The 26,708-nt window shown below is 46.7% G+C and overlaps 1 protein-coding gene across 1 annotated transcript; it reads right to left on the bottom strand.

Moving 5' to 3' along the window:
• Positions 1–1,780: 1,780 nt before the first annotated feature.
• LOC126543321 (xaa-Arg dipeptidase-like) lies at positions 1,781–16,221 on the bottom strand. The gene is made up of 4 exons (XM_055061929.1): positions 15,943–16,221; positions 14,875–15,129; positions 10,591–10,830; positions 1,781–2,940 (listed from the first exon to the last, which is right to left on the bottom strand). The coding sequence occupies exons 1-4, from the start codon at positions 16,099–16,101 to the stop codon at positions 2,395–2,397; spliced, it is 1,200 nt and encodes a 399-aa protein (XP_054917904.1). The 5' UTR covers positions 16,102–16,221; the 3' UTR covers positions 1,781–2,394.
• Positions 16,222–26,708: the final 10,487 nt, after the last annotated feature.

Raw genomic sequence — 26,708 nt, 5'->3', positions numbered from 1 at the left:
ACACGGTAAGTGCCTCCTGCGGCCAGTCGCGCGGCAATTTCGCGTGTATTTGCGGGATTCTTTGACACTCGGAAAAAAATTTATGTAGCCCGTATTGAGCAACAGAAAGCTGTATCTGGAGTTTTTCATGTTGCTCTACAGTTTTCTCATTAACACGCTTCATCTAATTACGTTATTGGATAAATACATTAAATAATTAAGACTAATTACGTATTTAGGTGGAATGCAAAACAATCTGAGTATTTCCAAGCGACGGCAAACATTACCTTGCTTCGGTCGAGTTTCCTGGCATTTGCATATTTTTAAAGTTTGGCTCAAGGCTGCATGTGGAACTGCTGGTTGGTATAATGTTGAGCAACCCAAGAAAGGAAAAGAAAGTAAGAAAAAAAGGTCAATACAAGCACAGCAGAGATATTCCTGCTACGGCCTTTCCTTCACACTGAGAAACGACAGTAGCATAGTCTGAATGCATCCAGTTGTCCTAAGAAAGCCATTAAGGATATGCCAGGGAAGTTGTTCCGCATTATTGTGGAAGGTGCCCTCTGTGATTTCTAAGCATAATGTATTTCTGCTTACCGCTATGATATCGTAAATATGCGCACTTATTGGAGCCAGTATTTACTGATCATGCAAAAATCGTGAAAAGAAGCCATTGAACCTCGAAAAATACAGCCGGCTGACAAAGATTGTGTGGGTCCGTCTTAGCGGTAACTGATATATCCTTAAAAAGAATTGCACATTAAAAAGACTATAAGCCTCACCTCTGAGGAAAGAATACGTCCTTCCAGGTACAACACAGCGTTTGGAACAAACTTGGGCAGCCCTAGGCTTAAAAGAAACTCTTCGCTTCCGGTTGTAGAAGCACCGGGGCTAGCAGCTTATAAACAGGGTAATTGGAGAACGAAACGCACCACACAAGCGCTAATATGGGGGGTGTACGTACACATCCCATAAATCATTAACACGTCCCTTCGCATGTCCCCATCGGCTACATGCTCTTCTCAATACACTTATACCCATAGCATAGGTACTCTTGAGTTAAATGCTCAACATTCGAATACCAGTCAAGCTTCTCATTGTACATAATCTCAAGATGCTTACTCATTTATATTTGTGGAATACTAGCTAGATGATACGACAGAGATACACCGAACATTGCAGAAGAAAAACAAGAACATGCAGTACTCTAGTTTATACATTAAGGCGGTGAATGCCGTCTATCCATCCTTCTAGAATACATAAGCATTCCTCCGATCAGTCATATAATGACTGACTGTCACCCATGGGAGCATAAAATACAACCGCATCAGCGTAAACAAAGGTGCTTACGTTCTGAAGACAAGGAATTGAGCAGGGTAAAACGTCCAACAAAAGCGCAGGTAATACTGAGCCTTTGCGGGACATCACGCGTCTGTCGGAACATTCCCGGGAGAAATTGCTTGCTTGCTTGCATGTTTGTTCCTTCACTTGCCGCTTCGGACGCGGTGACCTTCTTTGCCGTCGTTCGCTTCGTCGCGTCGCGAGTTAATGCTCCGCTCGCCGTCAGCAAGGGCCTGTGTTACCGCTACAGCCGTGCCGCTCCCTATTTCATTTTGACGCGACTGTACGAAGACCCAACGTGCAGCGCGGCAGGCGGATGCCGTCGGCTTCGGGTGCTGTTCACTCCGCCATCAACTTATCATTTTTGTCTGTTCTTCGGAGCCTACGAAGCTTTATTGTTTCAGGTCTACTGCAAGTTTGTAGTAGTCCTTACACGCGCGTAGAAAATAGTAGTTAATGTGTTATGCGCCGCTTCGCAACAAACCACACACACTAGCGCTCTGTTGAAGGCGTAGTTTCCTCTTTTATTTTTTCGTTATTTTCCAGGAATCGTCTGGCGTATGTGATTTCACCGCACGAAGATAAAGGGACAATTGCTATAGCAGACAGTACTAGAAAAAGAAACAAATGCAAACTACCTTAGATATCCTGTCAATATATGATGCCAGTCAGTCGATGTCTGTAGACGTGTCATGATTCCGTGACCTGCTAAGCGTTAAACGATAGGGACGTTCTGCTACCGATTATGTGTATTATTTCAACGAATATACCTTAAAACGGTTTCCTTTTTACATATCTTGGAAATGAAATCTACCTGAATTAATGAGTTTCAAGACATTTTTTATACAATTCCTCCCAGAATAGCGCAGCTCACTCATTACAGGGCTTACGCAGTGCCTCAGATGGGTCTTTCCGAGTGTACATCAAGTGGTGAAAGGTGCCGCATGACAACTTGCGTTCGTTTCCGAGAGAAGCGCTAACTGCGACGGCAGTCGAAATGCCGAAGCGAGAACGGAACAAACGTGTGTCTTTGGTACAGAGATCCTTCCTCTCGGTGCAGCATGTATGTGGCGATCATGGCAGCGGGCTGTAGAACGCGAGTCCTTCGGAGAAGCTCTTTCGGACCTTTTTCAAGAGCTCGGGGTCGCGGAAGAGCTGGAGGCCCGTGAGCGCCATGGCCTTGGCCATGAGCAGCGTTGGGCCCTGCGCCTCTTTGTGGCACACGGCGGCGGCAAAGTCGCGGCTGTGGTTCGGAGCCGAGCAGACGGCGAAAGTCGGCTGGATGGTGGGCACGCGCTGCGACATGTGACCCATGTCTGAGGAAGCTATGAAGAATACCTTGGACAAGCTCTTGGATTCGAGCTGCAGGCCCAGCGACGCAGCGCTCTTGCGGAACGCTTCGGCCAGCGGCCAGTTAGTGAGCAGCGCCTCGTAGCCCGCCTGCCAGTCCAGGTCGAGGGTGCATCCAGTGGATACGGCGGCACCCTGGAAGCAGTTCTCGAGCAGTCGCCGCAGTTGCTCCAGCTCCAGCGCATTGGGCGCCCGGTAGTAGTAGAGAAGCTCCGTCTCGTCTGGGATCACGTTCGCCACCAAGCCAGCGCGGGTGATTACGCCGTGCACCTGCGATATGTCACGTGCCCTCTCAGGCTGTCTGCGCTTACGCTTGACCGTTCGCTATCGCTTGGACCAAACCAATATACCGTGTATTTGTAAAAATGAAGCGTTTTGTGTGGTTGATCATTATTCACATCGCTACTACAATGCAGTACTTGATCCGCTATGTGACATACTGCTGTAGATCATAGAGTCACCAGTTCGATTGCCCCACGTAGGCTGCTTTGCAGCACCGTGGCGTCAGCTTTCACCGCCGGAGCTGCACGTAGCTGACCTCCGACGTGGAGACGGTATAACTCGACATGAGAAATCAAAATGACAATTAAAGAAAGAAAGAAAGAAAGAAAGAAAGAAAGAAAGAAAAGAAAGAAAAAGCTTACATAAACCAGGCGGCTCTCTATACGAAGTGTATATCTACTGCAAGGGTCCCAGAAAACTGGAAGAATGTAAACATTATACTTATCCACAAAAAGAGAGACGTTAAAGAACTAAAAACGTATAGGCCCATTAGCTTACTCCCAGTATTATATAAATTATTCACGAAGATAATTTGCAATAGAATAAGGGCAACACTGGACTTTAGCCAACCAAGGGAACAGGCTGGCTTCAGGAAGGGGTACTCTACAATGTATCACATCCATGTCATCAATCAGGTGATCGAGAAATCTGTAGAGGACAATCAGCCACTCTATATGGCTTTCATAGACTACAAAAAAGCATTTGATTCAGTCGAGATATCGGCATTCATAGAGGCATTACGTAATCAAAAAGCACAGGACGCTTACGTAATTGGAAAATATATGCAGAGATTGCACAGCAACTTTAATTCTCTACAAGAAACGTAGGAAGATACCTATAACGAAAGGGGTCAGACAAGTAAACGCAATCTCTGCAATGCTATTCGCTGCGTGGGTAGAAGTATTCAAGCTATTAAACTGGGAAGTCTCAGGAGTGAGGAACAAAGGCGAATATCTCAGCAACCTTCGGTTTGCAAATGACATTGTCCTGTTCAGCAACACTGGGGACGGATTACAACAAATGATTGAGGACCTTAACAGAGAGAGAGAGTAAGAGTGGGGTTGGATATTAATATGCAAAAGACAGAGATAATGATCAATAGCCCCGCAAGGGAACACTAGTTCAGGATCGCCAGTCAGCCTTTAGAGTCGGTGAAGGAGTGTGTTTACCTAGGTCAATTACATGCAGAGAACCTTGATCATAAGAAGGAAATATACAGAAGAATGAAAATGGATTGGAGTGCATACGGCAGACATTGTCCGATCCTGACAGGGAGCTTACGATTATCATTGAAAAGAAAGGTGTACAATCAGTGCATTTTACCGGTGCTAACATATGGGGCAAAGGCTTGGAGACTGAGAAAGCTTGAGAACAAGTTAAGGACTACGCGAAGAGCGATATAACGAAGAATGCTAGGCATAAAGTTAAGAGACAGATAGAGAGCGGTTTGGGTCAGAGAGCCAACGGGTATAGCCGATATTCTAATTGACATTAAGAGAAAAAAATGGAGCTGGGCGGGTCATGTAATACGCAGGTTAGACACCCGTTGGACCATTACAGAATGGGTGCCAAGAAAAGGGAAGAGCAGTCGAGCACGGCAGAAGACTAGGTGGGGTGATGAAATTGGGAAATTCGCGGGCGCTAGTTGGAATCGGTTGGCGCAGGACAGGGGTAATTGCAGATCGCAGGGAGAGGCCTTCGTCCTGCAGTGGACATAAAATAGGCTAATGATGATGCTGAGTTCTTGCCTGTTCCAATGAGATATACGCAAGGTAACCTTTATTTCACAATCATTGATCATTATGTTCAAAGCAAATTGGCGGCCTCCGACACATGCTGCGTTGCCTTTACATTTGGTACCGACTACGTCGTCGCACTGAAAGGTGAGTCATGTTACCCGCTTTGTCAGACCGCGAATAATAAAAAAAAAAACTCAGTGCCCTTCCACTCTGTGAAGAATGGCGAACTGCACCTCCGCCGCGGGTCGACCCGGCATTGCACTGTCTTCGGTATCGGCCCACGTATGCGAAGTGCTTAACGCCTGCTTCACCTCCGCCGCGAGTTGGCCCGGCATTACACTATCTTCGGGATCGGCCCACGTATGGGCAGTGCTTAACGACTGCTTCACCTCTACCGCGGATCGGCCAGGCATTGCACCGTCTTCGCGATTGGCCCACCTATGGGGAGTGCTTAACGCCTGCTTCACCTACGCCGCGGGTAGGCCCGGCATTTCAGTCTCCGGGATCAGCCACCGTATAGGGAGTTTTTATGCGAAGCATACTAGCCGCGCAACCACGCTCTTCCTTGCTGCGCCGCGCGCGGCCGCGTAGCTACCATATGATGTCATAACAGCTGCAAAAGCGGAGGCTCAACTCGTGCGCTCGCTTGCGGCCGCGTAGCTACATAGCCGGGTCTCAGCTCGTGCGCTCGCCTGCGGTCGCACAGATGGTACTGCGGCCTAACTCCCGCTCCTCCCGCTAGGGCACTGACGTCACAACAGCTGCAAGCCGGGCTCAACTCTTGCGCTGGCCTGCGGTCGCACAGCCGGTGCTGCGGCCTAACTCCCGTTCCTCCCGCTAGGGCACTGGCGTCATAACAGCTGTATAAAAGAGCGGCGCGCTCTCGTCGAGGCCAGTTGTATAGCGCGATGGTGGGAAAGGAAAGGGCCGCTCGTCAGACCGCAAAGCGCAAGTTACAAAGAGCCACGGAAACGGCCGAAGAACGAGAAGTTCGGCTTGCCAAGCGACGTGCACAGTACGCGGCTAAACAGCAGCGTTCCTCCACAGAGTCCGAGGTAAAGGATGAAGTTGCGAGTGTATCTGGGAGTACTTCTACTCTAGTACGCTTCGCATCCTGGGCTTAACCTTAGCTAAGCCACAGCCATTTTTTGCTTACCACGCCAAGGGCGCGAAAATTTCCTTGGACGGTAGAGGTATATACAGCTTCGCTGTAAAACGCCACAGTTTTCTAGGCTCTTCGGACTAGGTACGCAACACTGAATCTCCTTGATATGCTTGTTTTCTTTGCTAAGTAGCGACGTCTTCGTCCGACCCCAGGCCTCTTACCCCTTACAGCCAGTGTCCACCGCCATGTTCAGTCCTAACTCGCAAGTGCAGAGCAGCGGAGTACACAAACTCGGGTCGTTCACGTCGTTTCTACATTACGATAGATAGCGCAAAGCAGAAAAGAAGAAAAATCACCAGAATGCCGTTGTGCTGCTAGACCGAGGACCGATTTTAGCTCTGGTGAGCGAAGTGCGCGCTTCGTGTCCGATCTCGCGGCGTCACTTTCTGCAACCTGTAGCTGAAACACGTAGTTAGCCTGACCGTGCACTTCGTTGTAAACTGCGTCGGACCATGGTAGGAAGAATATGGCGGACGGAAACAGCTTCCAGCTGGAAAGTCAGCGCTGACGAATAGGATGCGTCGGCGGTACAAAGGTTCTTGTTACTTAATTTTTATTATTTTCGTTGAGCGAAGCTCTTAAGCCCCAACCAGATGCACGCGTTCGGACGCGTCCGCACGCGCCGCGCTCACTCGACGTCGCGACGCGCCCGGTGGAGGAAGAGGGCGCGTACCCAAACGATGCACGAGTTGCAGCGCGACGAAAAGTTCTGAAACTCAAATACACACATTTTAGCTTTCGCCAGCTAGCCGCGCCCAGATAGGTCCCCACCGAAGCTTAGCGTATCCACCGAGTCCGTCTGCACGCTATCGGCGCGTCTAGGCTCAGGAATCAAGAAGTTTAACAAGGATAAATCACTCTATATTTCAGCTTTCGCATCGGTGTCCTTAAATAAACCATTTTGTCATGTCTACAGTGCCAGCACCACAAGAAGCGATGAGCGCCTATGTGACGCGTCATAAACACAGGTATATGTGCTGTCGCCGAAGGCCCCCAGCATTAGCCTGCTCTTCTCTGACGAAGATATATGACTACACAGGCGTGTCGACTGAAAGGCATCACTGAACTAAGAAAACGTTGCATATCCCTCGCGTGAAGAACAAGAAACGGCTATCAAAATCGGCAGTAACAGCCCATACAGCGTTCCGGGTCGGTGGTTCATTTAGTACTTTTTACGAAGTTAAAATACCAATCGCAAGTGAAAATCGATGTTGTGGCGCTTTCGAGCATGATACTGAATACGGACAGCAATTTTTTTTTTTTTTGTGGTACAGGCGTAAGTTTTATTTGCTGGGCGATAGCGCATCTACCATGTCTGTGTGAGACGTATATCTCTGTGAAACTAAAACTGCTTCTCGATCTTGACATGTCAAATTATCCACTCTTGTTCATGTGTTAATGTGTTCATGTGTTAAAATGATGTACAATGGTTGCATAGCGAAGCTGATAATTATTGGCAGTTAAGTGATGGTATTCCTGTGCAGTCGTCTGGGAGACAAGGCTGCCCTTTATCTCCCCTGCTTTTCACTCTCTACCTCGAGCCCTTTTGTTTGCGGCTGCTGAAGAGCCCAAATATCCGGAGTTACACTTCATAAAACTGAAGTTCGAGTTTTAGCATATGCTGATGATGTAGCAGTGTTTTGTACGGACCATGACAGTGTTAAAGCAGTTGTACAAGACGCTGTAAAATTTTGTACTGCAAGTGGAAGTGCGATTAACTGGAACAAGTGTATTGGTTTTTGGCATGGGAATTGGCAATACAAGCCTGAGTCTTTTTGTAACATGCAACGGGCGGTAACACCAGGCACCTACCTAGGTGTGCCCCTCAAACATTATCGTGATAGCAAAGAATATTGGGACAATGAAGTAGTGCGAGTGAAAACCCAGACCGGCAAAGGGGAAGGGCATAAATTTTCAATGTTTGCAAGAGCCACCGTGTGTAATTTGTTTTTAGTCGCTAAAATATTTTACGTGATGCAAGTGTTATGTCTGACGAGGATGTCTGTGCAAAAGCTGCATAGAGTATTTGCGACGTTTATTTGGGCTTCAACATGGGAACGTACAAGTCGTAGTAATCTGTTCCATAGGGTGTTGTATGGTGGGCTGGGGTTGTCACATTTCTTCCTCAAACAGATTGTAAGCAGGTTTCCTTTTTTTTGCGTAATCAAAAGGATGCTTTTCTGAGAACAATGATTCAAGCTCGACTGTGCGATTCATTGCCTGATTATGTAGTGTCGTCCATGTATACGGGGCCAATGTCTTTAAGTACTTTTTTGCGTGAAGTGGTCGCGTCTTTCCAAATACTACAAGCAAGATATTCTAGTGAATATCTGGCCACTGTTACTAGTAAGAAGTTGTATAAAGATCTTGTTGATGTATTCTTGCCTGTACCGTTGTATCACACAGTATTTGTTTTAGGTTCAGATCGAGATGTTCTTAAGAGAGTTAAACGAATGCCGGTAAGAGCTTCTGTTAAATATTTCTTTTTTCAACTACATACAGGCACTCTCCCAGTGAAACCGTGGTTGCAAAGCAAAGGCATTTTTGTACCTTGGTCTGTGAATTGCTTTATTTTCAAAAAACCGGAGACGATTGAGCATATCTTTCTGGACTGCCATGACGCGGTTTTTTGGGGGGGATATTCTAAAACACAGCTTTAAAAAGGAATTGCAGTTAAGTGCTTTCGGTATCCGCTTCCTGCCATGCGAGGAAGCAGAGGGAGTGTCTGTCGATTTGTTAATGCTTCTGTGCATGCATAGCGTGTGGCGAACGCGTATGGATATTAGACATGAGCGCATTGTTCAGGCCCCAGCACATGAATACTTCATTGAAATTGTGCTATATATACGCGAATTTTTCTGTGCACAGAGTGATCCTCCTGATTGGCTAAGTGCTTTGGACAAAGTGATTAGCCTACATCGTTCTTATCACAATACACTGGTCCGGCACTGACTAGTTGTTTTTATGGCCATGTAATATTCACATTGTACTTTCTTTTGCCAAGCCGGTAATAAAAAAATAAATTTGGCGTGGCGCAGTGGTAAAGTGCCGGCCTTGTGATCTCTAGGTCCGACGTTCGAATGTACAGCATTTTTATTTACGTTCTTTTTTAATTGCACTAAAACGCTCTCTGTTGCTTTCTGTATAGAAAAAAATATATATATACAGTGTCCAGGCACCGCGTACTTAACGCGCTAGAGCTGTTCTTCGCACCAGTAGCCAGCGCCTCCCAGTACGCCGCGCCTGCCCAGCATCTAGCGCGTGGCATTGGGCCCATAATCCGGCGCTGCACTGGACACTGGGTACTGGGTACTGGGTTTTGCAATAGGGATTGCAGGACTCCTAGTGGTTCAGTCAGCTCAACTGAACCCGGTGAAATCTGGAGCAGCGTCGGCATAGCATCACTCGCGTGCTCTGTGCTTACGCGTGCTGCACGCAGTGTCAGGTCCCGAACCTCGGCGATGAACATCTCGTTAATAATGCACCCGTTACGGCTGAAGACATCCGCGGCTGCCATCATAAAATACGAAAACCCGCGCGGCACTCCGATCAAAACGCACGTAGCTTGCCCAGGCTTGACTGCGCGCCGCGCGAAGAATCGTTCCGGAAGTCACGTTAGTTCGCCGTGGTCACGTGAGGTGCGTCTGGCGGGTGACGCGAGTGCAGCTTCCGGCGCGGGCGCAAAAATCCTAGCAGTGCAAGGTCTCCGCGCCGCCGCGCGACAACATGCGATGCAGCCTCCACGCCTGACGCCGTACGCGCTCAGACGCGGTGCGGCGTGTGCGGCCGCGTACCAACGCGTACATCTGGTTAGGGCTTTAGGCGCCCATTCCTGCGTTGAGCTATGACGTCCCTCGGTGTCCTAGGCGTAACTGAGCGAAAGAGCTCAGCGAAGAATGAAAGAGTGAGCGCGGAGCGCTGCGTGGGATGAAAGACGGCGAGAGCAAAGAAAACACGAGAGGAAATTGGAGGAGGAGGGTGCAACGGCAGCATGCGGAGGAAAGCAGAGGAGGATTGTACTGCGAAAGGGTAAGGAGGAAAGCGGAGTGCCGCACTAGACGTGCTCCACGGCGGCGACCAGGCATGCGGCGAGCCCGTCCACCGATACCATAAATGGGAACAAAGCCCTGGCGAGGGCTTCGGACACCCTACGCATGCGCTATACTTCGCGTGCGCCGCCGGCGCCGGTCGCTAGAGAATACGCTCAACGCGAGCTACGCGTTTCCGTCTTCAGGCTTCCTTTCTGAACAATGAGCGGCGCGACCGGTGGAAATGCTTCGCTTGCCGCTGCTGCTAAACGAGCTGCCCGAGCAGAGGTTCAGCGCTGCCGCCGAGAGGATGCTGTCGTTCAGAATCAAATTCTTTGCCACGATATATCGCGAATTCAAAACGCCTAAACAGCTGCGCTCAAAATTTGCATTAGGGAATATCATGATCGTCGGTGAATATTTTTAAAAGCTTATACAGAGACTTGACGCATCATCGACTGCGTAGCAGTTAATGGGCCAGTTCATTTTTACCATCTGGCGACGCACGTTGCCACTGCGAAACTGACGGTTGCAGCTCAGAGACGAAAATGCCTGCGGTCCATCGCCGCTCCGCAACACATGCTTTGTGCAATTCACCATAACGCTGGTGGACATCACGGTGTCCTAAGGCACACATCGGTTACCCCACGCTCGCGTCATCCATCCAACCATTTGCAGTTCTCGACTGGGAGCTGGCGCTGCCGACCTTCCAAGTGGGCCTCATGTGCTGGCGCATGGCGGTCACTGCGGTGTAGGCAGTCACCGCGGCGTCCAGGGCGTTCACGGGGTGGGGAGGAGCGCTCACTACGTAGAGCGCCTTGCCCGTGTAGCGCACATGTACTTTGCCCGAGGCAAGGTAGGGCGGTGCCACGTCGTTCACCGAGCTCGGGTGCGCCATGATCACTGCATCCACGTCGGCCAGTGCGCCACCCTTGGCCATGAGCAGCTGTACGCAGGACACGCGACGTTTGCGATGAGCGTGCGGTACAGCGGCTAACGCATTAGGGAGGTTTAGAATAGGGGTCTATAGAGCTTAGGGTGCCCCAACCAGCGACCACTTGTGGTCGCGGTCTGCTCCGCCGGGAAGGTGCTTAAGAATATATGGTTCCCGGCTTGCGTTAGCGTCACGCGATTGCAGAGCCCTTCCTGCGCGCGGAATGAAAATGAAAACACAATGCAAAGGAAAAAGAATGAAATAATGCAATCCGTAATATTTTATAGGATGAAGAGTATACCTGAGAGTTTATTATTTTCAATGAGGCGGCGTTGACGCGTTTTTGAGATGTTCGTGGCGACGTTCAGACGACGCAAAGCAGGTTTTGGGCGTTTAGAGCACCCGCACTATCCGCGCTATTTTTGAAATTTACAGTCAGGGGCGTGCAATAACCCAAAGATGAAACCGAAGATGAAAACAAGAAAGAGAACTCGCCATGCAATAGGGTACATAAACATGCAGGGCCGTAGAAGAAAGGAAAAGTGGGCAGAGATCGAGGAGCAGTTAAATAGAGAACAAAAAGGGGTACATGCGGTTACAGAAACGCACCTCGGAGCCGCCAGAGATTGAGAATTATGTTTGGGAAGGGTACAACATAAATAAGTCGGAAAGAAAGGGAGGGGGAGTTGGAATGCTTGTCCATCAGAGAGCCAAATAGAAAAGAGTAAATTCAAAATGTCAAGAGCATGTTTGGTTATCAGGTACAATGAGTGGAAAGAAAACTTGGCTGGGCGTAACGTATTTGTGGACCAGAAATACTTGCACAGAGAAGAATCAAGAGTTAGTGGAATGCCTAAGTGTTGATGTTAAGGGATTCGGTAATGATGCCGAAATTATCATATTAGGTGACATGAATGCCCACATGCAGGATCTAGATGACTGTACCGAAAACAACAGGAAGTCAATGCTAGATCTTTGCGAGAAACATAACCTCGTTATCGTGAATACAGGGCCTAAGTGTGAAGGGAAGGCCACGTGGGAAGTGGGAAACCGGCAATCGCCCATTGATTACTGTCTGATGACAGCAGGAATTCATGATAAGTTGAGAGAAATGGTCATTGACGAGGAAGGGTATAGTAGCATAGGGAGTGACCATAAACGCATAATTTTGAAAATGGGATATGTAGTTGGGAAAAACAGCAAGGAGTGCAAAATAGCCAGTCGAAATTTGAACGCTGAACAAATAACAAAGATAGTCACAAGAGTGGAGGAAGAACTTGGCAAATGCAAAGAGTGGAATATAGTGAGCTTTTAAGTGTAATAACGAGATAAATACGGAAAGAGAAACAACATATTCGTTGGAAAGGAAAAAAGAAACCGAAAACCTGGTGGAACAGGGAGATACGAGAAGCGATCGCCGAACGACAGAAAGCACACCGAGAGCACAGGCAAGCAAAGAAGGCGCAGTTGCGAGTAAACGGGAAATATATCGGGAGAAAAAGTCTATGGTTCAAATAATGGAGCAAGCAAAGATAAAAGGTGAAAGTGAAGGTTGATTGTCAGAAATACATCGGAAAAAGAAGGCCCCACCTAGAACATTTTGGCACCACATTATATTATTAGGCAGAAAGTCAACAACCATTCAACAACGTATTCTAGACGAAGATGGAAACAAACTGGAAGGGGACGCGGCATTAAATTACATCCGAAAAATAACAACCGAATCTTTCCAACGCGATGACGAGGTTGTATTTGAAGAAAAAAAAGAGCATGAGAGAGAACCAGATGGAAAAGGAGCTGATGCTGACAAATTTCAACTGGAAGAAAGCCGAAGAGAAAATTCCTAAGCCCACAGCGACAGGACTAGACGAGGTTCCCGTTAGGCTGATTAATGAACTAGGACCAAAAGTAAGGAAGCTCTGGTAGAAGCAGTGGAAAAAACTTTAAAAGATAGAAGAATACAAATCTCTCATACAAACAGGCGAGTACAGTAGTAGAACAGCAGCTTCCATGTTTATTTTATGCAGAGGACATTGTGTTGCTAGCTAACAAGCAAAAAGATTTGTGACATCAGGCTAATATCTGTGGACAGGAAGGCAAGAATTTAGGTTTGAAATTTAGCGTTAAGAAATCAGGTGTTATGGTATTCAATGAAAACAGTGAAAAGCTGTGGCAATACAGGGCCAGGAAATACCTAGGATAAAAGAATATAAATACCGTGGCATACGGATAAACGAAAGCAATAGATATATGGAAACACGGGGAAAAAACAACGGCAGTAAAGGGGAAGAGAAATGCGGTCATTATGAAACACAGAGCGCTATGAGGATACAATAGGTACGAGGTGCTCCGGGAAATGTGGAAAGGTGTAATGGTTGCAGGACTTCCATTTGGAAATGCGATTGCTTGCTCGAAATCAGGGTTGCAATCAGGACTCTATGGCAACCAAAGGTCAGTGGGACGCCTCGTATTCGGCGCTCATGGGAAGACTACAAATGAAGCTTTGCAGGGTGATATGGGCTGCACAAGTTAGTTTTGAAGTGAGGGAAGCTCAGAGTAAAACTGATTAACAAGAACGATTGAGCAATATAGAAGAAAGTAAATGGGCTGGGAGAGTGTAGAGGTGTTTGTACAGGAAAAACATTGATTCACAGTGAAGGGAAAGAACTAGGAAGCTTACCAGCAAGTATGCTGCTTGTAGGGTGAGCAGCACAGCAACAAAGAACGTCAAGCGGAAAGTCGGAGAGGCTGAAATAATCACATGGGTGGCGGTAATGGAAAAGAAACCTGCCACGAGTAACTACCGAAGAGGAAAAAAAAACAAAATCAGGAAAGAAACAAGTTATGATAACTCAAAGGGAAGCTGATTACTTTTCGAAGCGAAATCAGGTTGCCTTAGAACACGCAGCTATAAAGCGAGATATAGGAAGGAAGAAGAAGCATGTGCTTGCTGCGGTAAAGCTAGGGAAACGATGGAGCATGTTTTATTAGAATGTAAAGATATCTGCCCAAAGGTCGATTTAGGCACCACTGAAGCCCTTGGGTTCAGCGAAAACAGGGGGAAAGTAAACATGTCCGCAATAGAGATTAGTAAGAGGTGATTGGAAGATCGGTGGAAGGAAAGTAGCGAAACGAGAAAAAATGGAGACGTAAAAAAACAAAGTTCACAAGAGGGGGTCAGAAAATTTGGTTATGTGAATTCATCGTGTTTTTCTTTTTACTTTTCTTTCTTTCTTCTTCTTTAACATAGGTAGGCCATTGGGCAGTATAATAGCAAAGGCTCGGTGGCGAAACCCACCACCCCGTTCCCAAGGGGCGCTCATAGCATGCAAGCATGCATGCTATGAGCGTCCGTCCGTCCGTCCGTCCGTCCGTCCATCCGTCCGTCCATCCATCCATCCATCCATCCATACGGTTAGGGTTCGGCGCATGCGCTGTGGCGAGACGCTAATCGTTAGGGGCTCTCTACCTTGATTGGAGCCTGCTCTTAGGGAGATATCACTTGAAGCACCTCTTCATTCCTAGATCATTCGAAACGTCTTTTGTCGATGATCTACCGCGGTGACTCAGTGGTTACAGCGTTCAGCTGTACGAGTTAGCCGGCTCAATTCCCGACCGCGGCGGTCGCACTACGGTGGGGGGTTGAGCCAAGGTGTTCGCGGGCCGCGCTTTCGCTGTAAGTAAAGGAATCTGAGGTGGTCGAAATTAATGCCGACGTACATCATTACTGAGCCTCTCGCAGCCCGTGATTTGCTTTGGGACGTTAAAATCCCTAATTTAATTACCATTTTGTTAAAGATGCACTTCCTTTTTTTGCCTCTCTCTCTCTCTCTGCGCCTTTCCACCTTTGTAGGGGAAAATATTCAAACGGTCATGCATGATTCTGCAGCGTTTCTTTTAAATCTTACTCCTGCCCTCCTTTCGCGTACGGCCAAACCGGCCAATTGTAGGGGGCTTTCATTGAATGTCTAAAGAAGTGATTCGCATTAAAGGAAAGATGAAAGGAGCTTTTCAGAGTCATTGGTTGTTTTACTGGTGCATAATTTGGTCACGCACCTTGCCAGAGCCGCCCTCTTCGGCTGGCGTCCCAAGGCAGACGACGCGGCCTGGAAGGTCTGGCGTCGTTTCAAGCGCCTTTTTGAGCGCCAGTGAGGCGCCCAGGGCAGCTTCGGCGATCAGGTTGTGCCCGCACGCGTGGCCCACCTCGGACACCGCGTCGTACTCGGCCACGAAGCAGATGCACGGGCCGCTTATGTCAGGCTGCGAGTACTCGGCCCGAAATCCCGTCGGCAGGACGTAGCTGGGTGTCACCTGCATGCAGGCACTGTCTCCTCCACGGCATGCGGAAGCGGCGCAGCTGCGCGAATTGACGCTATGGAACAGAACGCACGCACGCCATCAATTATTGCATCAACGATATATCGAAGTGCATCGCGCTTCCCAGAGTAACGCGGTAACACTGTGTCACGCCGTTTACGTGTGGCGCACCAACCAAAGCCACGGCGTCCAAAAGAAGCTGCAGCCTGTTGCTGGCGAGCGCGTGTCGCACTTGAACGGTGCGTGGAGAGTGCACACGCCATGGCCGCCCATTTGGCCGCAGTTTTGAAAGCATGCCGCTCGGCCACAGTTCACATAGCACCCGAGGGCTCCGATATAGTACTCACATACTTTGGGCGCCTATCTTACGAAAATGTTCTTGGGCTAGAATTGTTGGTTAGCGCAGATTACGGCCAGTCGCGATTCTGGACATATTAACGGAGGCGTCCTGCCAATGGAAAACTTGTCTTGAATCTATACACAGGTAAGTACATTTTTCGCCCAGCAGTGTTATCACCTAAACTAGGAAACAGCAAGCTTCTTGTTTTGCGTCTTCCTGCGTCCTGAAGATGTAGCATCAAAGCTTCCATTATTCTTGAGGAGAAAAAAGATTGATACGGTATCTATATGACACCCCCCCCCCCCCCCAAAGGAAAAAGAAAGAAGAAGAAAGACAAAATACATGCTTGAGACCGGTGTGCTGAAGTGAAAAAGAAAGTGACTCGTCGCTGGCTCCTCCTGCGGCTCACCTAGCTACGCTATGATATGTAGAAGAACAAAGATGAGACGCTGGCCCGAGTCGCTTACCCGGAATCCTGCCTTGTAAAGCTCTCCCGTAAGCAGGTCGTGCGCTTTTTTTTCCTCGAAACGCACTTCCGGCATCCTCCAGATGGATGCCTGCACGTCGTTGAGTAATTTGGCATTCACGTCCACCATTTCAACGACGCAGCGTGCCACGGGATCCATTGTCAAAGGCACCGCTGCGATACCGCGAAGGGCTAGCGTATGCGAGCGATGCGGCGAACTTGTACGCCCCAAGGTCGCGCTCAACGTCGCCGTCCTCACCTGAGCTCGGGAGAGGCATTGAAACCTGCATCACAGAAGCACAGAAGCATCAATACAGGCAAGAACCGAGACACGCAGTGAACTTTCAGTAAGGAAAACATACTGAACCACCCTGTCTTTTTTTCTTTTTTATAAGAGTTCCCGCATATCACAATGAAGAAAACATTAAAACGTAGCCACTTTCGTAAAAAAAAGAATGCAGGAGTGGCTTATTAAATGTCCTTTTATCCTCCTCGTAATATTTCCCCTTTAATGTAATGAGTTGGCGCAGATGTCAGGGCGGCTACTTTGTAGCGCGGCCGCCCAAATGCCCAAAGATGTTGATGAGCACTCGATACAGACACAAGACAAAATTACTTTCGATATTTCCCGTGTTCCTCGGATGATAGACCCCAGGTCCAAATGATGGTAAGTGAGAAGGCCGCCCCAGCCCCGAGTCTCCGGAGAAACAGTTTCTTCTCCCGACAAAGGTTGAGGGGAAGGCATACTTGGAGAGATTAAAGAGCATGTGTACTGCGGGTGAAGGAGTTTTTGGTACTGATGACTCTCGCAAGCCGTCATTCTTGACCGAGAGCTCTGTCGTCTCGTAGCAGCTCCAGACTGATTCAGGCATATTGCCAGCGCCCCGCACAAGTACTTAGAACCATCCCAGCTGATCGAGCCCATCCGCTCGATGTGAAAGACTTGCCTCAGGGGAGCGCAGCGCTATGTCTTCACCATGGCTCTCTATAATATGGTCGGAGCTTCATGGCGATGATGATATGTTGGTTGTCTGGTGGCAGTGGAATGGCTTAACTCACAACGGCGGATGGACCAAGAATCGTGCAGTCGGAAGAGATAACTAGACAAAAGTATTTCTTTGATAATAAATAGAATGCAAGACGGTTGCTATTTCTTTTGTAAAGCCTCGACGTTGTTTCATCCAAGTTCGTCAGTAGTAAAAATATAATATATAAGTTTGAGTTCATTTTATGTAGAAAAGCAACCACATAATCCTTATGTGCTTTATTTCTGTTCTTCGTCGTAGTCGCCGTCCCCTGCGACGGCAAATTTCGTCACTCAAGCCCGTCGTCTACTTACTCAGTCTCATAGTTTTTTTTATCTCTCTCATCGCTTCATGTCTTTTGTTGCTTTATTCTTATTGTTGTTAGTCTGCGCCGAGTGCCCTCAATTTCTTTTTTTTTTTCACCTTGTTTCTAAGCTTCACAGAGAAAAGTTAAATCGAAGACCCTTCGGTTCTCTTAGCTCACGCTATCCGATTCTTGGTCGATCACCCACAGTGGGTATGGGCCACAGTTTTTTAGCCATCGTCATCATTTGCTGAACTGTATCCCACTAGTGTCACAGTAGAACGTGGTGCCCTACTCTATAGTTTGGTTTCACAGGTCCATCTTAATGGTTCCAACTAGCCCTGAATTGTCTCTCAGCTCAACCCCAAGGCTGCCCTCAGCGACTGCCTGTGCCGCTCCACCGTCCGTTCATCATCGCTTTGTTATATCTGTGTCCCTTACAACGCGCTTCCTCTTATAGCCTTTAAATACATGCAGTGTCATTTGATACAAGTTTAATAAACGGAGAAGAACTAGAATTGCACCAGACAGCGCCAAATTGACACATCTCCAAGTGATGCCGTAATCTTCGAGCCGGCGCTCGTCCAGTTTTTTTTCAAAGTGCTGCTTTTCTTTATTTTTTTAGGGGGGGGGGGCGAAGAAGTGCCTTCCACGAAGATTTTTAAAATTATATTTATAGTTATTTTGTATTTTGTATTTTTTATTTCTCACTTACTTCTGTCGTTTTCTCAGGATTACTAATCTCCATCCGCTTGCATCCGCATCTTCGCAAATTCCCCATACTGGGTAGGAGCTACTGATAGAGGACAAACAAACAAACAAACAAACAAACAAACAAACAAACAAACAAACAAACAATGCAGAACGCTGATCCCCCATGGTGGGTATGTGCCACTTGCGCAGAGGAATAACAACAGAACGCGAGTCTTTGAGCTCTACTATATTTGTGAATTTATTTGACTTTGCCACTGCATTGCTGTTTCCTGCTTAGTTGTGATAGAGATGGCGTCTCACGCGCGTCCGCCGGGCTCGGCAGTGCCCGCATTGTCTGCCTTCAGGAAGCGCAACGCTACCGAGACCGACACGGACAGTGACGACACCGTGCACTACTATGTCAGCCGTGGAGAATCTTGTGGCGACAGCTCCGAGCTGGTTCTGAGCCGTAAAGGGAACGTTTCTCAGGGCACCACCGAATTCGAACACGTCCACAATGAGATCTTCGCGGAATACCCAAGTATTCACCATCTTTTTCATGCCCGTTCTCACCTCTGTCAGCATGAGGCGCGTGAACAGGCAAGCTCTGTCAGTACGTCTAGAGGCGCTGTCGCCGAATGATATCAAAGATATCGGAGGCAGCACCCGTAAGAACGTCCTAGCGATTGACGTGGAACATGTGGCTTCGTTGGTCTTTGCGCGAAGTCACGGAACTTGGTGGGATGGAAGTCGGTCCTCATATTCCGCTGGGCAAGGAAGTCAGCACTGGCATAATTTACGATGTTGATGAGACCATTGCCAACACCGGTCTATCGGTCTTAATCAAGCCGACCACAGAAACCCTGTCATGGCAAATGTGTTTCGTCTCGGCACGCATAAGGGCGTATTTACCGAGGAGAAGTTCTTAACCAAGCGTTCCAAGGTGTTATACTGTCGTTACTGCAAATCCTATAACAACGGCACAATATACGGACTTCAAATTCCGTGAAAATAGGGGTAATTTTTAGTAAATTGTGCTGCGAAACTTTCGCGTACTTGTTTAAATCCATTGTTATAAATAATTACTGAACCCTCGTTTTCGTTCCTATTTTCGAGAGTCATAAGACCTTCGTAGTCGGTTTTTGCAAAGTCCTGGACGAACTAATCAAGGCATCTTGATTATATTTGGCGGAACTAAGGAGCGTGTTATGGATAATGTGCAGGCTAAGTCCTAAGTGAGGGGACAATTACATTACGACATTTACAGTAAATTGCGGATGCAAATGATCGAGAGCTTTAGCAATGTGTCCTACGAACAAAGCAGAATTTATATGGCTGCTCTGAAAGATGTGGAACTTAATCGAGATAAAATCTAGCAAGAATAGAGGGTATGCTATGCCATCAGCTATGGTTATCGTTCTGGCTAAGTAAAATTTACCTTGTTGAATTAGTGGCTTTCAAAAATTCCTAACAATAAGTGCTCGAAAGAGTTACGTGCGGGCAAGGTTTCAAACGGTACTGAGCAACCTTTTAAGGTGTAATTGCAGGAAAATAAAACGCTTATTTCAAGAGCTCGAAAAAAGCAGTTTCGTTGGAAATTAGCTTGTAATTCCGCAAGGTCGGAAGCATCTGCTGGCGTTTCCTTTTTTTCTCTTCTTATCAATATTGTAAGTAATTTATGTTGGCTCCTTTGATGCGCATAGCCTCGACAACACAGTTGCCTTACTAACGATAATTTTGTACTGTAGACTTACACACCAATAGCATTATTTGCTGAATCATTAAAATTGTATCAAATGTCTATATTTATAAGCGCGGTACTGCTGCTACTGTGCGGGGTCAGGGACTTCTGCCAGGCACTAATTGCCTTTTGTCACTGTATTATCTAGATATCTTATATAACTCTAGGGGATGTATTCAGATAACTTTTGGTACACCACGGTTCACCATGTGTGATTGATGATTACGTGTAGAGCTGTTGTATATATATATATATATATATATATATATATATTAGGGGCGTAGCTAGGGGGAGCTTTTCAGCCCCCCTCCCTTCCCGAAATTTGTTCGTGCTGTCCATGCATCGCCGCGGCCAAAGCAACCCCCGGCGCCGGAATTCATTCTGGATTTTGTCTAGAATGTCTTTTCCACGCTCGAAGAGACATTTTACCGCGAACAATGCGAACTCGAGCTAGATTTTGCGGCAACGCCCATGCACCGGGAATCACATGACGCAAGCAGCCCCATCCGAGCACTAAGTTTCAAGAGCGTTTTGATGGCGAACGGGAGGCCGCGGAATCTACGGAGCGCATGAATTTCGATTCTGAAACTTTATGGGTATAATGTTCTCATAAACTTTTGATGTGAAAGGTGCATTGACATTTCCAAAGTTGGGCTTTAGATTTGCAATTGCGGAAATTTGTGGGTTTAATGTTGCTTTAAACATCCGACGCCAAAGGTGCATTGCCTTTTCTAAAATCTTACATCGGAACATACAACGAGACAATTGAGCCAAATCAACACACAGTCAGATAAGTTGACAAAGCACGCAGCGAGGTCCAATGAGACGAAACGTTGTGGTGGTTAATTTGCACCGGCATGTCACAAAAAAAAAAAATAAACATTTTCTTTTTCACCTACGCCAAAGCATCCATGTCAAGACACTAAAGCCAGCAAAGGTAAATACGTTCTTATTTATTTTTTCTACTTTGACTCTTACTTGTGAAGACACGTTGAGCCTCCTCAAATTTTTTTTTGTTGTTATCGCTACCCTATACGCAGGCTGCCAGAGCCAGCCAGGGCGCATGCGTTATTCTGGTGTGGCCCCGACCACCCTGCGGTGCAATTCGGGGCGCGTTCGGTTTTTTCTGGTCGAGTAGATTTTCGCCTTGCGTAGTTTTTGACACTTTCTGGCTAACAGACTCGGAAAAGAAACAGTGGTCGCTCGCCGCCATCACTGTGGGGACTCGACGGATTGCACCGCGTTCGCTTGAGCGCAATCTCTCTGTACAGTCTTGTCTTGTCGGTGTAGGATACCGAGAAGTATGCGTATGGGGGGCTCTCCGTGGACCCAGCGTCTCACGTTTTTTTCGATATTCCTAATGAACCCACATCAGGTTCATAATGTAAGCATTCGATTGTGGCCAACATACTTTCCTTTGCGTTTGTTCATTTCGGTGGCCCCGCCCCTCAAAAAGAAAAAAGAATACACTGTTGCGGCGCAGAGAATTGTCGCATGGAGAAAGTTCGATTTTGTTACTTGTTCTTTTGCAGAAAGTAATGGGCCACGGGACGCTTCAGTTGCCGGATACTCTTGTTATATTGACACGTGTACTTATCTTTATCGGGCGACCACGTTTCGCCGCTTAACAACTGTAATCGCACAGCGCGGGACGCGCCTGCATGTATCCGAAGTTTCTAGAAAGTTATCGATGCTTCTATCCGCTGTCTATTCTCGCCGAACCTTGTGTTATCTGATTTAATCGCGTGCGCGAATGGTGTAGAACTTTGTGGAAGGCACGCGGGCCCGAACGATTAGTCTGGAACATTCGACGACTGCTGTATAAAAGCCGACGCGCTTGACCCGCTGATCAGATTTTCGACGATCGCCGACCGTGTTCGCCGCTATCGTTGTGCTATAAGTCTAGCCTGTTTTTGTGGGCACAGGTTCGCCCAATAAAAGCTAGTTTTGTATTCCACCGTATTGCTGCTTTCTTCACCGTCACTACCACGTGACAATATTATTGCGATAACACTTATATGGACACTCCAGGCGCATTCCTGCCGTCGCCGTCATGTTTCGTATAAAGTTCAAGTGCGGTAACATCGTAACCATGAGCTGCATGCTGTATGTGCGAGTGAAAGAGTAGGGGTGGGGGTGGAATAGGTGAGCCGGCGATGGTGGCTCAATCTTGTGTGCACAAAGGAAAAAAGCGGGGAGCAGGCGCGCCGCCTTCCATCGCGCGCATCGGGGGAAGTGGATTGAATGGGCGCGGGATCTAGGATTCTGTGAATTTGTGAGTGCGTACCATGTTTATTTGCCTTGTTTGATGCTTTGTATACGGTGACTTTTTCTTAGATACGTAGATATATTGAAGACTTATACGTATACTTAAATATCTTGTTGCGAGGTTTTGTGTACACGTGCAGTGAGCTTTGTTTCCAGATACACTTCTTTTGCCCTTTATCAATTGCTGTATCTTCGTATTTGTATATTCCACTGTATCTTCGTGTTTCTAATGTACGAGGGCGAGTCAAATGAAACGGAGCCTACCCAACCCGCGCAATTATGATTCAGTTCATTACCTGCGAGGCATGCGCGTAGGACACAGGCATCTCTCATTTACAAAAGTGACACGACAAAGGTACTTTAATGCTCTCATACACTGGGTTGCACATGGTTGTGTGACATAATGGACGGTCCAAAAGTTGAAGAGCGTGGTGTCGTGAGGTTTTTGACGGCTGAAGGTGTTTCGTTAAAAGAAATTAGTCGTGAAATGACTGCCGCGTACGTTGAACATTGCATCTCATTGGTCAATGTGAAGAGTTGGAGCAAACGGTTCAAAGAAGGACGTGAAAGCTGCAATGACGATCAAAGACCGGGCCAATGTCAACGTGCAATCAACCCCAACACAATTGCAAAGGTTGATGAGCTGATGAGACAAGAACGGAGGATAAGCATCGATGAACTGGCAGAGCGTGCGAACATCAGCCACGCTTCTTTTCACACCATAATTCACGAACATCTCGATTATCGGCTCTTGTGTGCGCAATGCATGCCCAAGATTTTGAACCACTGCCAGAAGACGGAGAATTTTGGCGGTGCCTTGACTCATCTGATCTGGTAGGATAATGAGGGTGACGACTTCTTGTCTGCAGTTCTGATCGGGGACGAACCATGGTGCCACTAATACGAGCCTGAAACACGACGGCAAAGCTTATAGTGGAAACATTCGAATTCACCACCCACAAAGAAAGCAAAGGCCGTCATTTCCGCCGGAAAGGTGTTGCTTACTTTTTTTTTTTAGATCGTCAGGGGCCATTACTGATAGAATTTGCCGAATATTGAGAGAGCATCAATTGTTTCCGATATTGTGAAACGCCCGATCGGCTGCGTGTCGCAATGAAGAACAAATGACGTGGAATATCGTGGAATGGGGTCATCTTGTTTCACGACAATGCCCGTCCCCACGTCGCTGATGCGGTTAATACAAAACTGGCAAAGTTCAAGTGGGAAACGCTGCAACATCCACCATACAGTTCAGACCTGTTGTCTTGCCACTTCCACATTTGGGGCAACTGAAAAAAGGGAACCAGATTCGTGTCGGACGATGACGTGAAAGAGTCAGTTGCAGACTTTTTGAAACAGCAACCCAAGGAGTTTTATGAGACGGGAATCACGCGACTCGTTAATCAATAGGACAAATGTCTAATTGCTCATGGAGATTACCTTTAAATAAAGTCCCCCTTTATCATACGTTCGCATTGGCTCACTTTCATTTGACGGGCCCTCGTATATTTCGCAGAACTCCTGCTTTTTATACGTGCTCTCTGTAGCGACTATAATTTCTGTGCAATTACTCACGAAACACGGCCGGTGACAGCTGCTCCTGCGTAATATACTGGAACAAATGACAGCGTCATTGAGATTTTTCACTAGCCCTTGCATATGTACAAGAATGTAAACAAGGTTCTTGAATGACGTTTCATTAACATTGGCAATGTTTCATTAACATATTTGTCCTCAACTTGTTCATTTCATGGCCTTTACATTTTTTATATCAGTGACATGCACTGCTTTACTGGTTTCGAACTGATATAGTTCTACAGTTCGTGTGATGTTTTCTTTACTTATTAAATTGACAGAAAATATGGAAGCATTGATATCATTTATGTTGGGCACAATTTTTTGGTGTATACTAGTGTATTCTGTTATAAAAAATACATATTTTACTTGTTTTGACAGTGCGTAGCGTTTAAGAAATCGTTTTCAGCATCTTTGGCAATGACAATGCAGCATGTATTTGATCCATGAATTCATGTATTTTATCCCTCGACAAATTGTATAAGAGGAAGCTTTAGCTCGGACCCAACTCCGACGCGGACTATTAAAATACACGTAAAGCGCAGAAACGCTTTTCTGAGATAACCCCTGGATCGCTTTTATTGAAATTTATTGCATTTGAGAGAGAAAGTTAAATTCTAGTGTCTGTTGTAAACGGAATTTCGATTTAGGACCTGAATTTTGTTTAACATATTTTCAAAAATTCGAAAGATCGAAAAAAAAAAATAGAAGCATGCCATTTACAAATTAATGGCTCTGTATCAAGAACAGATATTGCGTTTCTGTAAACGGCATCTATTATAACAATCAAAGCGGGCAAATTTGGTACGTCAATTGCTATCTTACGTGAATTGATTAAGTTGTGTGCAAGGGTTCTGCAAAAGCCATATTTCCATAATACTATTTTTTTAGAATCATGTAAAACATAATTTTGTTCGCTGTAGATCTTATAGTAGATGCAATTCACAGAATATTCATATAATTTTTCGTTGTTGAGTTACAGAGTTTTAAACTTGATAGTTTCGTTTTCTGAAAATTTGTTATTTATGCCAATTTTTAATAAAGAATTGACAACTTAAATGAACAATTCGGAACCAGCAGTCCCTACAATTTAAGTTTTTCATTTAAATGCAACAAACCTCTTAAAATTTAGCTCAGTGGTTGTCGAGAAAGGCGAACTATCCTTGTACATGTATTTAGATAGCAGCACCCGAGCTAAAGCTTCGTATATATATATATATATATATATATATATATATATATATATATATATATATATAGAATGAGATAGAGAGGGTTGGATAGTTTGTGGATTGCGTTTCCGATGGCTTTTATCATCGTGTTTTTATTTATCTAAATGGCCTTAACTCGAAGCCGCACAGCTTTGTGACAATGGCGTCCAGACAGGATGAGGCCGGTCGGAAGCGCACAACAGAGGGTGAGCAACATCAGGGGTCTCAGAGCTTGTCCAGAAGGGTGAAAGCATGGGCCTTCTGAAGGTGGAGTGCAGAGCTCGGGTGTAGCGACAATGTGAGAGGGAGTGCAAGAAGCGTGCGGCAGTAATGAAAGCCGATTGCGCTCGTCAGAAACAGCAGTTCTTATTTGAAAAAAATTGTCCGTTTTCCCCGAAGGCGAAACATTGAAAGCAATAGCATGGTTTAGCGTTGCACTGAAGGAGTCTCCGGAGGCTGGCGTGATGAGCGTGCCAGTAGAGTTGCAGGCGTTGCCCCTCGGTGGCGCACGAGATGGGGTTAATGGAAAACACACAGACGCTGCTCTGCACTGTCGGCGCTCTTTGCACGTTACAATTTGACCTTCGGCTGAGCTTGAAGATCAGTTTGTACCTGGAGTTGTAGAGCTATCGCCCTAAAGCAGTACCGTGTGATCTCGATGCACTGGGCCCCGCACCACTGACACGTGCGAGGCAGTGGCGTAGCCAGGGGGGGGGGGGGGGGGGGGGGGGTGAGGAGCGGATGACCGAGCATCAGCGCGCCCCTGAAGTATTTCCGGCCGGCTCCCTGCTCCGGTTTATGCCTGGCACGTCGCCTATGAACAAACGCACATATCCTTGACAAGTACAGGATGGAACACGCTTTCACGCAGACCAAGGGCCTGCTTAAGGTGATAGTTGTATTATTATGCACCAAGCATGGGAAATACAACATAATTGGAATTTGGAAGGTCCTTACGTGTTTCACCCAGCACGTACCGCCACACGACGATAACCAATACGTATGCGTTACTCTGAAAAAGAAGAGGCTGTTTTTTACCCTTATTGGCGTCTACTTTTCCCCAACAACTAAATTTGACTGCAAAATGTTAACATGTTATGACTCGACACCAGGCCCTGGGATAATTCGAAAGGAGTTATCTCTCCTCATGAAACCTAATCAAATAAAACTTCTCTATACCAGAAGAAAAATAGCGAGGATAGAATTTTTGCACTCCTTGTTAGATGGAAAGCTTGGCAACCCGGCTACACCTTGGTGGGCACTTTCGGCTGCACGCTGCGAAGTCCAACAAAACTACAGCGGAAACTAAATTGTCTTTCTTAATAGAGTGGCCACGTAATTAACGGTTTTCTTTACTACTTATCCCCTGCTTGGGAAGCGAGTATTTCCATTTGTGCCTCCTCGAGACGCGCAGTAGCGGACGACGCGCGGGATTCGCCATACACGCTGGCGTTGCGGGGAAGGCCTGGCGTTGGGCAGTTCCCTTCCTAACAAATGTCAGCTTGCGCTATATACTTGCATCATGCCCAGTGTTCTTGGGACTACTATATCCGTATTTGAAAACACAATCAGCTTGCTACATTTAGCCTGCGGACGATGGGGGAGGTCTGCACAAAGTATTATAATCAGCCGCGTCCAAGGACTGATGTGCCTTACGGCATGAAATCGTTGGATTATCAAATGCTGAAACTGTTTAATCTCTGACCAGAAGTCATATACATAGCGTAGCAGTATCAGAATCTTATCACCATCAAAAATCTAATAAACCTCTTGCAGGTATAACCGTCGAATTTCATTGCGCAATCCCGACTTATCGTAGATATGATTGTGAAAATGACCTTTGTCGAACGTGCAAAGCCATTTCAATAACAATAGAACACAGGCAAAAATTTTTTTCTAAAGGCATGCGTCACTTCTGACTTTGTCGATTCCATTTTCAGGCTGTTTCTA

This window comes from Dermacentor andersoni, chromosome 1 (assembly GCF_023375885.2).
Source record: "Dermacentor andersoni chromosome 1, qqDerAnde1_hic_scaffold, whole genome shotgun sequence".
Classification (NCBI taxonomy): domain Eukaryota; kingdom Metazoa; phylum Arthropoda; class Arachnida; order Ixodida; family Ixodidae; genus Dermacentor; species Dermacentor andersoni.
Note: the sequence above shows the minus strand (reverse complement) of the source record. Positions and strands in the feature narration are given on the sequence as shown.